At 46.1% G+C, this 15829-nt stretch overlaps 1 protein-coding gene across 2 annotated transcripts in view; it reads right to left on the bottom strand.

The window, feature by feature from the left end:
* Window positions 1-15829, bottom strand: part of TANC2 (tetratricopeptide repeat, ankyrin repeat and coiled-coil containing 2) — a 287584-nt gene that overhangs the window by 28630 nt on the left and 243125 nt on the right. For both annotated transcript variants that reach the window (XM_056863337.1, XM_056863338.1), the window contains 4 exons: window positions 14711-15318; window positions 9853-9961; window positions 9615-9737; window positions 7552-7788 (listed from right to left, as the gene is read on the bottom strand). In XM_056863337.1, the coding sequence (XP_056719315.1) occupies window positions 7552-7788; window positions 9615-9737; window positions 9853-9961; window positions 14711-15318 (1077 nt within the window). The remainder of the gene's footprint in view (window positions 1-7551; window positions 7789-9614; window positions 9738-9852; window positions 9962-14710; window positions 15319-15829) is intronic.

Genomic DNA, 15829 nt, shown 5'->3' with positions numbered 1-15829 from the left:
CTCACATCTAACATGAATTACATGGCCTTTCACCTGTATGGCCTACCAAGGTTTTGTGTCTGCCTCCCTGCATGTAACAAGACACCAATGGGCAGAAGGGAAATCTGGCCTTTGGACCACTCCAAATCCTGTCAAGAATTCTTCATGGCTCAGAGGGCTTAGCCATCCATGATGACATGGCTGTTTAAAAAGCATAATGAAAAGCCATTAGTACCCAAGACAAATCCCTCAGGACAAACAACTGCTGCACTACGTGGATTGGCAACAACCTGGAAAGCCCATCATTACACTTATTAGTCTCTTCTTAAGATCAATAGGGATTTCTTTAGACTCCCTGTATTGCCTTACAGAAAAGTCAGCCTTTGATGTGATCAGACGTAGACTTTTAGACATAGAAATGCAGGAGCTTAGAAGCCATGCAAGCAGTAGATGTTCCCCCTTGAGTTGGGAGCCTTGGCCAAATAGACAACATATAGCACTATACTTTACGTGTCTAACTGCACAGCAACAGCGTAGAGCAAATATGCTTGCCAGGCTAAATGCACTACCCTCCGCCTTTATATATGGAAGATTTAATAAAATCCCATTTGCGGACAGTTTGCCCCAGTGGGAATGGTGAAATTGAATCCCTTGTGCATTTCCTTTTCAATTGTTGCTTTTATGCTTGTAGCTGATCCCAATTCATTGACCCACAGTTCGTAAACAGGGAATGGCTCTCTGGTGAAATAAGGACATCCTATCTTATGACCACACAAAACTCAAATATAATTGAATCAGTGGCAAGGTTCTTACAGCTAGCAATCAGGTATCGTGAATGGTGTGTAGCTTTCCTTAATGGCTGATTTGGGATGGTTTTATCCAATTTTATTTATTTGTACTCGGTTTTATCCAAATGTACGTTCTTCCTTTTTATATGCCAATCAAGGCTTGTGTTGTGTTGTGTTCTTAAGAGAATGGAGGGGGGAATCTCTAAAAGGAGCAACAGACCACTCATCATCCCTTATCTCCAGTCAAAACCACTGAATGCCATTCTAACCAGTAAAGTCAGCTTGAAGGAATCTCCCAGTATTGCTATCACTTCTAAAACATGAAACAAAACATTCACTGAAAACTACAAACAAAACTACAAACTTTCCTTTTTTTAACAACTGGTCTCAAATTACAGAAATCTGTTACCCTGGAAAAAATGCCTACTTTGGAGGGGAGACTCTGGCATTATATCTGGCTAAGGACTCTCCCCTCCCCAAACCCTGCCCTCCCAGATTCCACGCCAAAGTCTCAAGGAATTTCCCAACCTGGAGCTATGAGTCTTCACTGAAAGGGCCCTGCCCCCTTCCCCTGCCTTCTACTCACAGAAAGCCCAAACCTGGAATGCAGTGGTTGCCTAGCAACAGCCACTGAGGGAATAATTTTGTTTATTAAAAGCTACAGGAGCTCCTTTTATCATTTTGGGGTTTTAAAAACTCCCTAATGTACTTTTATTTCAGATTTTTCAGCAAACTTGGGGTGTTTTTCATGTTTGTAGAAAGCTCTGTCTTGCCCATTCACAGCTTCAGTCTCTGGATTTGAGTATCCTCCGATTTGGCTGACTTCACTATTAGAATGTAAGATGATGATAATGATATGATGATGATGATGATGTGGAGATGCTCTGCAACCACGTTCTCAAAACAGGCCTTAGCAAATTGTTTTTGGATCTAACTTTTTTTGAATCTCAACTGAAGGCTTACAGAAGCTGCTGATTAATCCATTCCTTCCTGTAGTCACAGATAGGGCTGTCGATTTGGTTCGTCCGAACCGAATAAACAGCCGAATTTCTCCCGATTCGGTGGTTATCAGTTCGGATGGTACCGAACTCAAAAAAGGTGGGAAAACAACGTGCCGAATTCAGCAGGTTCGGGGCGATTGCCGAATAAATTCAGCAAATTCAGGGTCTCCGAATCAGCAGCATAACCATCAGTTAATAAGCAACTAGCAGCATTCTCCTGCGGCCAATTGGTGGCCAAGCTGGGTCTTCTTCTGGCCAATCAGTCGCGGTTGAGTGTATGAGCCCAGCTGCTGCGCAGCCCGGGGAGAGAAAGAGAGAGCATCTGTTTGTGTGTGAGAGAGATCCCCGTGTGGGGGTATGTGCGTGTGCACATTGGCGGCATTCCACGGCTCCGGGGGGCATTTTGGGGGGTAGAGGTCCCAAACTTTCAGGGTAGCTTGAGGAGACCCTTCTTGCAAGAACCCCCAAGTTTTGTAAAGATTGGGTCAGGGGGTCCCGAGATATGGGGCCTGGAAGGGGTTGCCCCCCCAAAATCACCCACAGGAATAAAGCCACTTAAAGCACATTGGCGGCATTCTGTGGCTCCAGGGGGCATTTTGGGGGGTAGAGGTCCCAAACGTTCAGGGTAGCTTGAGGGGGCCCTTCTTGCAAGAACCCCCAAGTTTTGTAAAGATTGGGTCAGGGGGTCCCAAGATATGGGACCTGGAAGGGGTCCCCCCATCTGCTCAGCCGGGGGTCTGGCTGCCTCAGCAGTTGGGTCATACAATTACCCCAGCCCGGGGGAATAAAGCCATTAAAAGGGATGTACTAAAAGGAATGACAAGTCAGCCCATTGGAAACAATGGGAGAGGCTGCCCAGCCTATTGAAGATAATGGAAGAGGGGAATGTCAGTTGACTTGCATTGACTCCACTGAAAATACATTACAGGGGATGCACTACAAGGAATGCCAGGCTAGCCCATTACAAACAACAGAAGTGGCTGCACAGCCCATTGGAAACAATAGCAGCCAGCCGAGAGAGACTCACTGACCCACAGTTAATTCCAGACAAAGTTGGCAACCGATGAAAACAGGAGATAGCACAGTCCCACACAGAGGCAATCAAACCCACCCCACTTTGGCTTCCCCCCTCACACACACACACACACACAGAATCTCCTTCCCCTCCCCCCACACAGGAAAAAAGTTATAGATAAAAGCCCCAAAATGGGTCAAACTGTGGATGTCTTCTGTTCCAGCAAAAGCAGGGCAGCAGCTGCTGCACAGGATCTCTCACGACTCTCTGGCCATTTATGCACCAGAGGTTTTGCCTTGTATTTGCCGCTCTGTAGAGATGCACATTCAGGATCGCCTGATCCCATTCATCCCAATGGGCAGTTGGGGGGGACCCCATATCTCGGGACCCTCAGATCCAATCTTCACAAAACTTAAGGATTCTTGCAAGAAGGGTCCCCTCAAGCTACCCTGAAAGTTTGGGACCTCTAGCCCCCAAAATGCCCCCCCGGAGCCACGGAATGCCGCCAATGTGCTTTAAGTGGCTTTATTCCTGTGGGCGATTTTGGGGGGGTGACCCCTTCCGGGACCCATATCTCGGGACCCCCTGACCCAATCTTTACAAAGCCTGGGGGTTCTTGCAAGAAGGGTCCCCTAAAGCTACCTGGAAAGTTTGGGACCTCTACCCCCCAAAATGCCTCCCGGAGCCACGGAATGCCGCCAATGTGTTTTAAGTGGCTTTATTCCTGTGGGCGATTTTTTGGGGGGGCGACCCCTTCCGGGACCCATATCTCGGGACCCCCTGACCCGATCTTTACAAAACCTGGGGGTTCTTGCAAGAAAGGTCCCCTCAAGCTACCCTGAAAGGTTAGGACTTCTACCCCCAAAAATGCCCCCCCCCGGAGCCGCAGAAAGGAGCAAATGCGTTTTAATGGCTTTATTTGGCTGAATTTTCCCCCGAACTCGGAACTTGGCGCCAAATTCCACGGATCCGAATCGGGGGAGTTCAGCATTTCCCGAATTAAAACGGGCTGAATTTTGCTGAATCTGAATTTTACCGAAATTTTTTTTCAACAGCCCTAGTCACAGATGGAGCCTGCAAAGATCTAGAGAGTGTTGCTCTTCTGCATGGGAGTGCAGTGTGAGATGTCTTGAGATAACGGGTAAGTACTTCTTCACCTTGTCTAGGCTATCCACTTTCTTCATTCCTGGAAGAAACTGGGGTTACTGGAGGTTGATGGGCCATTCACAGGGGTCCTTGCCTGTTTCTTACACTGGCTCTTGAATGGGTGCCTATTGTGGTAGAGAAGGCAAACAGGTCTTCCACTGGAGGCTTTGGGATGTAAGGAGCCTCTAGTGCAATGGGGGCTCGTCTCCCTCGAGGAGTCTTCCTCTTCCTCTTAAGAGTTCTCTTATGACATTGAAGATGGATCAGAGCAACTTCTGACTGGTCCCCTTCTGTTTCACACAGTGTGGGGGCAACAAACAAGGCATAGAGGCCAAGGCCATATCTTGATGGGTTTGGATATCATCAGGAGCTGGGCGGAGGATGCATATTACTCCCATTCTGCAGTCACTCCATTGACTGCCCATCAGTTACTGGGCTCTTTCAAAGCTACTTTTAAAGCCCTTCTTGACCTTGGTCCTTCATGACTGCATGACAGCCACTCGCCCTTTGCTCTGCCATGGCAGCTTTGCTTCTCTGATCAGGGTCATCTGCATATTCTCCATTGTGGCTCTCACCTGATGGAACAGCCTGCCTGATGAAGTCATGGAGGCTCCCACCCTCCTGGCATTCCTGTAACTGCCGTTCATCGAGGTCTTCAGTGCAGGCACACATAGGGGACTGCATTTGTGCAGGCCTGCTACCGGAGGTTTTTCGAGCTTTAGCCGCTAGGGGGAGCTGCACGCTTGGTAGTTCGAGATGCGCATACTCAGGGCAGCAATGGAGTACCCCTTCCGGCTCAAAGCATCCAATTTCTTTCCTTCTTTATCAGCAGGGAAGGCATGCTGGAATGGCTGACCCCTTGTTTTCATTTGGGCTGACCCCTTTGTTATCAGAGGGCTGACCCCTTTGTTATCAGAGAAGATGGCAGTGGATGCATGGAAAGAAAAGGGGCAGACTCCTTCTGTATCGTGTAAAACCCCTCCACTCTCCTGGCAGTGGCAAGCATGGAAGCTGGCTTTTGCCAAATCTCAATGACAGAGTCCAGAAGTCCCTGTGGCATTGGGAAGGCAACAACCCCTGGTGAATCTACATATAACCTTCCCAGATACATGTCATTATGTTGATGTGCCGAGATCGAGACCATGACATCCAATGCTTTGGCCATTCTCAACATCTGTTCCACATACATGCAGAGATCCTCAGTTGGGGATGCATTGAAAGAGTGGCTAACAGCCTCATCAGGGCTGGATTCCGACGCTCCCTCGGAGCCAGCTTCAGAACTGGGCGGAAACACCTCCGAACCCTCTCCTTCAGCCTCCTGTATGGGGGATGGAAGTCTCCTAGAGATCCTGGCTGATGCAGATCTTGAGTCCCTGAAGAACGAATCCGGGTACAAAAAATGATTGGGGTGATCTCCATAACATTTGCCCCAATCTCTTCCACCCATCGGGGACATACCCAATGACTGAAGTATCCAAAGTGGGTCCTCCATGAATGACCCAGTCCAGGCTCCCGATCCAGTGGGGCATCCCAACCCGGATCCAGCTCACCCTCAGAAAAAGACATGCGAGGTGACTTGAGCCTTGGGCAAGAAGTCTTTGGAGGAGGAGGAAGCACCTCCTGGACCTCTGGTGAATGTCCTGGAGTCGGATCCAACAAACGAGCACATTCTGGTTCTGATGGGCACTTTTCCTTTCTCTTCTCCTTGGCCTCCTTCAGCTTTGGATGTTTGGTGGGAGGTTCCGATGAATATCACGGAACTGGTGATGAAGATCTGTTCTGATGGTGCTTTGGTTCCGAACCACGGTTCGAAGAGACCAATCTTACTCATGCCGTCAATGAACCCTCCGAAGGTCGGGTCAGTTCCGAGGCAGATTTTGCCGGGGTTACTACCAACCTGAGGGCTTGCTGCCACAGAGCAGCTTTCAACTTTGCAGCCCTGTAGTTTTTTGCCTTGGTGGTAAATTTTTGGCAAGCCTTACAAGTGGCCACACTGTGCCCCTCTCCCAGACAGAGAGCAGGTGGAACTCAAGCTCATCAGTCTGGGTTAATTTCACAATACACTGAATGCATTTTTAAACAAACTTCTGAGCCATGGCAAAAAAACCAAAGGAGAAGAACAAAAGGGTCGATCCTCACCCGGGGGATGAAGAATAACCTCCCTGAATACTGAATCAAAAGTTCCTTCAGCAAGGTAACTCACAGAGCTTGGCTAGATGCGACTGACTTCGACAGCAATGAAAAAGGAACTGAGGGAAGGGGCACAGCTTGCAGGGAGCACAGGATGGTTCAAGTGGGAATGCCTACATGGCTCCGGTGTGCAGCGCCACCTAGCGGCTAAAGCTTGAAAAACCTATGCGGGGCTACACTTGAAGACCGAAGATGAAGCACTACATCACACTGGCTTGATTTCAGATTTCTGCAATCCTAATCCTATTATGTTTACTGGATGTCTTAGTGGATCTGACTGATTATATTGACATACACTGTGTAACTAACCTTAAGTCTCAGTGAGAAAGGGGCACTATAAATAACATAAATTTTAGAAATAAAGAGCAACTTCCTTTTGTCCATCCTGAATCTATTGCCTACCAATTTGATGGCATTCTACATGCACATACATGCTCCCTTAATCCCAAGATCTCTTTCTCTCTCAGTCTTTGCCAGTGCAGACCACAACGGCATATATTTTAAATTAAGATTTTTTGTTATCTTATAGTTGCCTACACTGAGCTTTATTTGCTACAAACTCACCCATTCGCCCAATTTGGGAAGAGATCTTCCCGAAGCTCTTCGCAATCTGCCTTGGTTTTCACCATCCTGAATAATCTGGTATCATCTGCAGATCTGGCCACTATACTGCTTACCCCCAAATCCAGATAATTTATGAACCATAGTAAGACCCCACGGCTCACTTCCCTCCAGTGCGAAAACTGCCCATTTATACCTACTCCCTGCTTCCTGTCATTTAACCAACTTTTCATCAATAAGAGGACCCGTCCTCTTATTCCATGACTGTTAAGCTTACTCAGGAGTCTTTGGTGAGGTACCTTGTCAAAAGCCTTTTGAAAGTCCAAGTACATAATGTCTACCGGGTCACCGTTGTCTACATGCTTGTTCACTTTCTCAAAGAATTCCAAAAGGTTGGTGAGGCAAGACTTCCCTTTGCAGAAGCCAGGCTGATTTTCTCTCAACAGGCTTTGTTCCTCTGTGTACCATAATCAGCATCTATTTAATTGCAGTTAACAAACCAGATACAAACTATGTCTTAGAATTTGGGTTTAGCAGCCACCAATCAACATCGTTTGTTGGGCGGTCTACATTTGGACATCACAGTAAACTGGAGTGTAATCAAAGAATCATTAACAAAGCTTGGTTTACTGTGACATCTAAATGCAGCCTAATCTACCCTGAATTCACATTTTAGAATTCCTGTCTAACTTTAACCCATCTCTTTCTGAGGAAACCTGAGGCCCAGTTTCAAGGCAGGTGCAAAGCTGCAACCCCAAACCACCGTTTCTTTTCTGTTCTGAACTTCTTGAGGAAGGGCTTAACCCAGGGTGCTCCTGCTCCACACCCATCCCACTAAAGGCCACAAGCAGGCACCAGCCCCTGTCCTCACCTTGGCTCGCTTCTTGCACAAGAGCACCACAATGCTTAGATAGCCAGCAGCGGCTGCATAACCCAGTGGCGTCAGGCCACTTTCAGAAGAGGCATCGACGTTCGCTCCAAACTCCAGCAGCAGAGCCACCATCTCAGCATAGCCCAGATGTGACTGGACGCATAAAATCGGGGCATTGTTCAGCACCTCTGTCCTGTAATTGACGTTGGCACCTCCTAAAATCAGCAACCGACTGACCTAAACAGCAAGAGAGAAAGGGGAACAGGATAGAGGAGCATTTCTAACAATTCTAGTAGCTGAGGCCCACATTTTTTCTCAACTAAATCTAGAGGCAAGATCACTACCCCCCCCCCCCCACACATACACCATCTGGATTAATAACTGGGCTCAGGAGCTGAGGTATTCATACCCCAGGCGTGCCTCAGATGTTAGGAAACAGCATCTGAGGTGCTAGGGAAGAAGGGCTGGGCGCAGAGCCCTTCTTGGCTTGCCTGTCAGCTCACTGGCCAGGAACAGTTGCCACAAATGCCACCAGCCAGGGCTGCTGCGAAAAGCTGACTGTGGAAGGAAGGGCAGGCAGGGCAGTTCCTCTCTGGCTCAGACACACAACCCAAGCTAGAGAAGAATTCAGGGCCTTGGCATTCACCATCTTGAAGGGGAACAGTACCAGCTGGTACATTCCAAGCACAGCAGGAAGAAGAGTTTTGGACTAATAGAAGACTATTCTAAGGTGGCCAGTTAGCTCAGTTGGTTAGAGCTAATCATGCCAAGGTCATGGGTTCGATCCCTGTAAGGGCTGGCTCTGTTTTAAATTGTGGAACTCCCTGCCCCAGGATGTGGTGCTGGCTGCTAACTTGGAAGGCTTTAAGAGGGGAGTGGACATGTTCATGGAGGATAAGGCTATCCACGGCTACTAGTCAAAATGGATACCAGTCATGATGCAGACCTATTTTCTCCAGGATCGGAGGAGCATGCCTATTATATTAGGTGCTGTAAAGGAACACAGGCAGGATGCTGCTGCTGCAGCCGTCTTATTTGTGGGTTTCCTAGAGGACCCTGGTTGTCCACTGTGTGAACAGACTGCTGAAATTGATGGGCCTGGGTCTGATCCAGCAGGGCTTTTCTCTCACAAGTCACTCTGGTGTGCCCTGGGGCATTGCTTGGTAGGACTCAGTTGGTGCCAGCCTGCCAACCGTTGCAAGCAAAAAAGAATGCAAAATGGCCCTTGTTGTTAGGATGTGGTTCTGATTCTCAAGGACCTTTTTACCCAGTTAGAGCAAAAGCCCACCCAGTTCCACTGGAAGGCCTCTGAGGAGAAGATCAGGAAGAAAGAAAGCAGATAAGGCAATGCTTTTTCTCTCATCTTTCCTCAATTTCTGAGGCCTGAAAATTAGCCGCTCATCACTACAAGGTTTCCAGAGACTTTATGTTTTATCTTATTCATTACCTTGCATTTTCTATGTTAGTTAGAAATCAAATAAAGTGGAAAAAGAATAATATTAATGAAAAGAGAACTCAGAATTCTTCTTGAAGAGAAAAAAGGCTAAAGTCCAGGCAATGGAGATGGGGAGAAGCAATCTGTGGGGAGAAGCAATCTGTGTTGCTAAGTTCACATGGAAATCAGTATTAATACATGAGCCAGTTTCCACCGCACAGGAACGGTCAGGAAGCAAAAAATGCCAATGGAAAAGCTCAGGATGGTGGAATGGCATGGAATGGAAGGAAGCCCTTCTCTTCCTCCAGCCTCCCCAACGCCAACTGGGTGAGAATCCAAGCTTTCCTTGACATACCAAACAGCTAGAGCACCACTGCAAGAAACAGAAAATTTGCAAACGTCTTGGTTGTGTCTCCGCTGAGGGCATGAGGAGGCCATTTCAGTGGCCAGCTGAGGTCCCGATCTAGCCCCACTGCTGCTCCCCAAGACAAAGAAAGACAGAAATCTCTGCAGACTGCCTGAGCTGGAGCCCCTCTGTGCCCTGGGCCTGGTGCTGGCCCCCGGCTTCATTAGACCCTCAAGAGTAGGGGGCCTCCTGAAGGACAGATGCTGGCTCACATCTCCATACCTTGATGTTGGGGGTATACAAGTTCCGCAGAGAGGCCAGAGCCATGGAGAGGCCTTCTGTGCTGTAGGAAATCCATAGCCCTTGGAGAATGGACGAGGAGACCCCCACTTTCTTGCTCAGCCCCTGCAAAAGAAACATTCTCAGTCCTATTGTTAAATTCTTCACACATGCTGAAGATACCAATCGCATTAGTACTCAAAAGTCATGGCAGACACATCATAGTACGACCTCTTCCTACCTTGAAGATGTGTGCTTTGAGAATATGGTGGCCCAGCTCAATCGTCTGCTGTCTGTTGAGCTTCCCCTCTTGGCGAGAAAACCAGAAGGCCAGCAGCGTATGGCCACTCCTGGACAAAAGACAACAGAAAGAAGAAATATGACAGGAAAAAGAAGGTGAAATTCCATACAGTGTGTGTGTGTTGCCTTGGTTCCTTCAGGAAAGAAAAATAATGTAATATCAGAGAGTGCTTCAAAAGCACAAGGCAATTACAATACACCCAAATATGTATTTTTTAACTACTAGCTGTCACTACTAGCATATTTTTACCTCCCAAACAAAGGAACACATGAGGGTCCTTCTTGAAATGTTTTCTGTTCAAATAAAATAATAAAACTTTTAATGTCTAATGTATGAATAAAACATTCCTTATTTATTTGTTTAGGAAACGTTTAAGCTGCCTCTCCAGAGTCCTGTTTGAAGCGGCTTACAAGTAAAAACACCATAAAATCATAATAAATTATCAATAAAAATAAGCCAGGAAAATAAAGACACCACAAAGCTATCCATAAAACATACCTCAGACCACAAGGAGGTTATAAAACAGCTAAACAGATGAACTCCTTTATTAAAAGCCTAGGTTAAAAGACATGTTTCAGTTTGGTACCTGATAGACAGTCTGGTTGTCAGTTTGGTACCTGATAGACAGTCTGGTTGTCCTAAAGGAGGAGAGCATTACAAATGCAAGGGGGGCACTGCAGAAAATGCCCCTATTCTAGTCACCACTTGGCCTCATCTCTGAAGGTGGGAGCACAGAGAGCAGGACTTGGGAGGCAGATGTTAATTAGCAGATTGCACAGTATGAGTAGAAATTGTCCTTCAAGTATCCTGGCCCCAGAGCATTTAGGGCCTTACAGGGTAAGAACCAATACTTTGAATTGTGCCTACAAACAGGGAAGATTTTTTCAGCACAGGAAGGATACAATTCCCCTAATCAACAACCAACAATAGCCTGGCCAACTGAAATTTTTGGGCCATTTTCAAATGTAGCCACATGTAGAGTGCCTTACAGTAATGTATCCTGGATGTGACCACAGCATGAATCACTGTGACTACATCATGCTAATAAAAGGCGCTACATGCCATGGAGGAGAACCGAGCCTTCAACCACAGGCCAGGATGTAGCAGCAACTTCAAGCCAGGAACCTGCTTCTTCAGGGGGAGTGCAACTCCTTCCGGGACAGGCTGACTCCAGAGGCCTCAAGTAGCTTCTCCATGGACCAAGAGCACCTCAGCCTTGTCTGGACTGAGCTTCAATTTATTGGCCCTCAACCACCCCATGACCTTTTCCAGGCGCCTGCTCAGAATGTCCACAGATCCAACGGTTACAGAGAAATAAAGCTGGGAGTGGGTCATGCATGTATTGGACCCCCTCACTTCAAATCCACAGATGATTTCTTCCTGTGGTTTCAAGTAGTTGTTCGACAGCAAGAAGAACAAAATGGAACCCTATACAACCCTTCAGCACCACCTTCAGGAATTGGCCAGTCAAGTAACAGCAGAACCACTTAAGCATGGTGCCCCCACCCTCACAACCTAAAGATTTTGTCCATTTTTAGCACTGTTTGAGCTTATATTACTATTACCGTCACGCATATAATTACAATATACTAACATTTTGCTTTGATTTTGTAAGAAGCATAATTCATAGTTATTCATCAAAGTCCTCAATTCTATTATGCAAATGACATAACTGGAAATACTGAAGCCATGGGGCAGTATAGTTACTGTACTGATTTACTACTTTGTAGGATACAATTTCACTATTTTTAACTCATAGAAATGATCTAACTTGCTACCGTCATCTTTTTTTTTTTGTTAAGAGAAAATGAGAATACAACAATGAAGGAAAACAGAAATACAACAACAAAAGAAAATGGAAATATAACATTACTAAAATACTCATAATACAAACTCTTTAAAAGAAACTAAGACTGTGCTGCTAATATAACTAAAATATCCATAATAGTGAACCAAGCACTACTCTATCTACCGTATTTATCTAAAATCCGCATGGTTGTCACTTCCCTCCCTCTCTGCGATTTACACATTGGAGTGTTTTTTCCATCTTTGAAATTGTTACATTCCAGCGAGCGTCCAGTTCTTCTGTATTTTTGTCATTATTATAATACGTCAACTTAATTAAAGCATAGGTTTCTTTAACCTTATCAAGCCAATTATTTAAATCAGGGAATTTTTTGCTTTTCCAATATCTTGCAAGATTTGTTCTTGCAACTGTTAGTATATGGAAAAACATAACTTGAATAATCTTTGGTTTATCTGGAAGATAATTTAATAAAATTGTTTCTGGTCTTATTGGAATAACAATTTCAAGGCCGCTGGATATGATTTCAATCACTTTCATCCAATATGTTTGGGCTCTACTGCAGCACCACCACATGTGTAGATAATCTGCAGCAGCTGAATCACAATACCAGCATTTACTAGAATTTTTATCCAAGTTGCACATTTTTTGAACTCTGCTTGGAGAAAGATGCCACATATGTGACACCTTAAATAATTTTTCTCTAAATGCAAGACTTATTGTAAAATTTAGACCTTTTGTGAGTATTGTCAGGATCAGGAGTCTGTCCCTAGCATCCCATAAGCAAACTCATCCAGGCAGGTAGCTCTGAAGCAGTAATACTTTATTAGGAGCAAAAAGACAGATTAAAGGACTGACTGCCTAACGGCAGGTGAGACTGGTAATGGCAAAACATAGGCAGGTTACATGTTTAAAAGCACTACAGGCTGCGAAGGTAAACATGGCTAAGCAACCCCAAGATAAGCGATTCCCAGGAAGGAAGACTAAACATTAGAGCACAGCTGTGGAAAACAGGATGAGCAAAACTGTACATAGAGTTTACAGGCATGAGAACCAAGGACTTGATGTGTAGCCAGAAACTGGCCTACTCATGTCAAGAGCCTTTACTCCTGCTAACAGCAAAGGCCTGACATTCTGCTCCCCCTAAGGCCCCCTCCCTCCCAACAATCCGGCGAGATTTCTGAGGGTAAGCATTGTGAAATTGGCGAACCAGACGGGGGGCAGTTACATGGTGTTCAGCCACCCACTCATCATGACCCGGACCAAGTGCTTCCAGCGAACCAGATAGTAGAGCACCTTGTTGCGGATCCGGGAATCTAGGACCTTGGAAACTTTGAAATGTTCCTCCCCCCCCCCCCCAACACCAGGAGCTCGGGAGCAGGACCGGGGTGCCATTCTGGTGCAGGCACGTATTTCTTTAGCAAACTGACAAGAAACACTGGATGGATGCCCCTCAGGGACTTCGGAAGGCTGAGTTCCACTGTGACTTCATTAATGAGCTGTGAGACTGGGAAAGGCCCCACATACTTTTCACTGAGTTTCTTACACGGGAGTAGGGAGCGAAGGTTTGTGTTTGCTTCTGTTTGCCTTGTTTGGGCAAACCTTCCAGTCTCTGAAGGAAGACTTTTTCTCTCTAATTGCTTCCTTCACCTTACCAGTTAGCCATTGTGGTGACCTCTTGGACTTATTACTACCTTTCCTGACCTATGGTATACAAGCTAGCTGAGCCTCTAGTAATGTGGACTTGAGTAACCACCAAGCATTATCAAGACAGTTAACCCTCCTAACTGTTCCTTTCAACTTCCTCTTTACCAGTTTTCTCATTTTAGAGAAGTTCCCTCTTTTAAAGTCAAAGGTAATTGTGTGAGATTTCCCAGTCACTTTCCCACTTACATATAAATTAAATTTGATGCCATTGTGGTCACTATTGCCAACTGGCTCAACTACATCCACATCCCGCACTAAGTCACTGGCAGCACCACAGAGTATTAAATCCAGGATCGCCTCCCCTCTGGTTGGGTCTATGACCAAATGTTCGAGGGCACAGTCATTTAGGATGTCTAAAAATTTTATCTCTTTGGCTTGACTGGAGGATACATTTATCCAATCAATATGAGGGAAGTTGAAGTCTCCCATTATTACTACTTTATTACCTTTACATGCTCCCCTAATTTCATTCTCCATCTCAAGATCACCCTGAGCCATTTGGTCAGGGGGGCGATAGAACGTCCCCAGTATTAAATCACCTTTGGGGCCCGGAATCGTCACCCATAAGGATTCTGTGAACTTGAGAACAGCAGTTCGCCTCAGGACACTTGACAGGTGAGCAGCATAAGGTGTGTGTGTGTGTGGGGGGGATGTTCTCCCTCAATGGGCCACATTTGCTTCAAAATGTGGCTCCCAGCCCCCGACTGTAGCTGTGATCAGGGCAGCCTGTGTTGAAACCACTGGACTGGCATCCATCCCATCTAGTCGGGGTCTCCTGTCTCTGTTCAAAACACCTTAAGAAAGCCCCCCTGCCTCACCAGCAGCAAGCACCATGGTCTCAGGCTACCTCCTTCCTGATCCACCATCCCTACAGTCAGCCAAGAACAACCATCACCAGTGCCAGGAAGAGGCTCCCTCCGTAGCTGCTTTCAGTCAAGCATTCTCCAGATAGGAAAGGTGACAGAGCTGGTCAAAGAGGCAGCTTCCAGACTTCCTTTGGCTCTGATGTGGTTCAGATCAGAAGCAGATCACTAGATTGTGACAGACTCCCACTCCTGCTTTAGGCAGCCGGCATTTATCCCTTCATTCATTACTATTAACCCAAAGCCCAAAATGAACAACAAATATACATTTTCTACACTAACAATAAGTTGATATCATACAAACGCAGACAGTATTAATTTTTATTCCAGATTTTCAGTCCAGATTGAATTTCTTGTGAGTATGCATTCCTAAAAACAGTGAGATCTGGGTACCATTGCCTGTCAAAATTAACGGGTTACTTACCTAGGGTCACAAAGGAACTTGGTCTTTTCCCCTTCCTCTCTCCAGATCAGCCACTCTCGAAAAGATGGGTGGACAAACATCCTTGTCATGTCTCTGCGTTTTATAAGAAACATGGAGAGGTTCTCCATCCTCTGCTGGAAGTCCTCCCATTCCAAGGTTTCTTCAATGCTTCCTGCATTGATAGCCTGGAAAATATTCTCATCAGTCAAGGGGTGCAGCGATGCCACAGCAACGTTCAAGAGGGGCGTCACCCGGTCGAAGGAAGACTGTGTGGGGAATTTCATATTGCACTGCAGCAAATATACCTCCGAGAGGGAGACAGGGACGACTTTATAGCTGGAGCTTTTTAAGACCAGGTAGCCCTTTTCTATGAGGTCAAAAGTGAGCTTAAGGTACAGATAGGATCCTTGACTCAGGGTTTTGAGATGAGAACTGAGTTTGCCAAAAGTTGTGTTGTCCATCTTGCCATTCAGGGAGATGTTGTTCTGGATTTCAGAGCTGCTGTGTATTCGGTGCAGGATGTAGGCTTGGAGATCCTGATCTATAGCTTCATTTTCTTCCAGTCTATCCAGGAATATCCTATGGAAGGGTAATAACTTAATTATTTCCTATGAGAAAAAAAAAGAATAATGTAAATTCTGGAGAAGCTGAAAATGGAAAAAAATACAATTACTAGTTTCTTGTTACAGTATATACAGGTCAGGTTTTTATCTCCCAAACGAAAGGACAAAGATGGAGCCATCCCAGCAAAAGATCTGTGAAGTGACTCAAAGTAGTATCTTTAAACTACCTTCAAAATAAATTTAAAGCCAAATCTTTTAACTGTCTTCCCCACCCAGAGCCAAAAGAGACAGAGAAGAGGAAGAGGTGGGCATGGAAAGCTCATCCCCCCCAACCCGCAGATTCCTTGCTGGGGCACGCATGAATGACACTATCCCATTTGCTGACCTTGGGTCCATGAAAATACTGACCGAAACACTTCCAAAAGAGAGGCTATGAGGTTGTGGTCAACTCTGCTACGTCCTCCCAACTTGTGTACCAGAGGCCTCTATGTAACTGGGCACAAAGTTGGGTTCTGCCTCACAGAAAGCCTGAAGCCACAGAGGCCCAACACAGAAG

The sequence above is a fragment of the Euleptes europaea genome, chromosome 18, assembly GCF_029931775.1.
Source record: "Euleptes europaea isolate rEulEur1 chromosome 18, rEulEur1.hap1, whole genome shotgun sequence".
NCBI classification, from domain to species: Eukaryota; Metazoa; Chordata; class Lepidosauria; order Squamata; family Sphaerodactylidae; genus Euleptes; species Euleptes europaea.
Note: the sequence above shows the minus strand (reverse complement) of the source record. Positions and strands in the feature narration are given on the sequence as shown.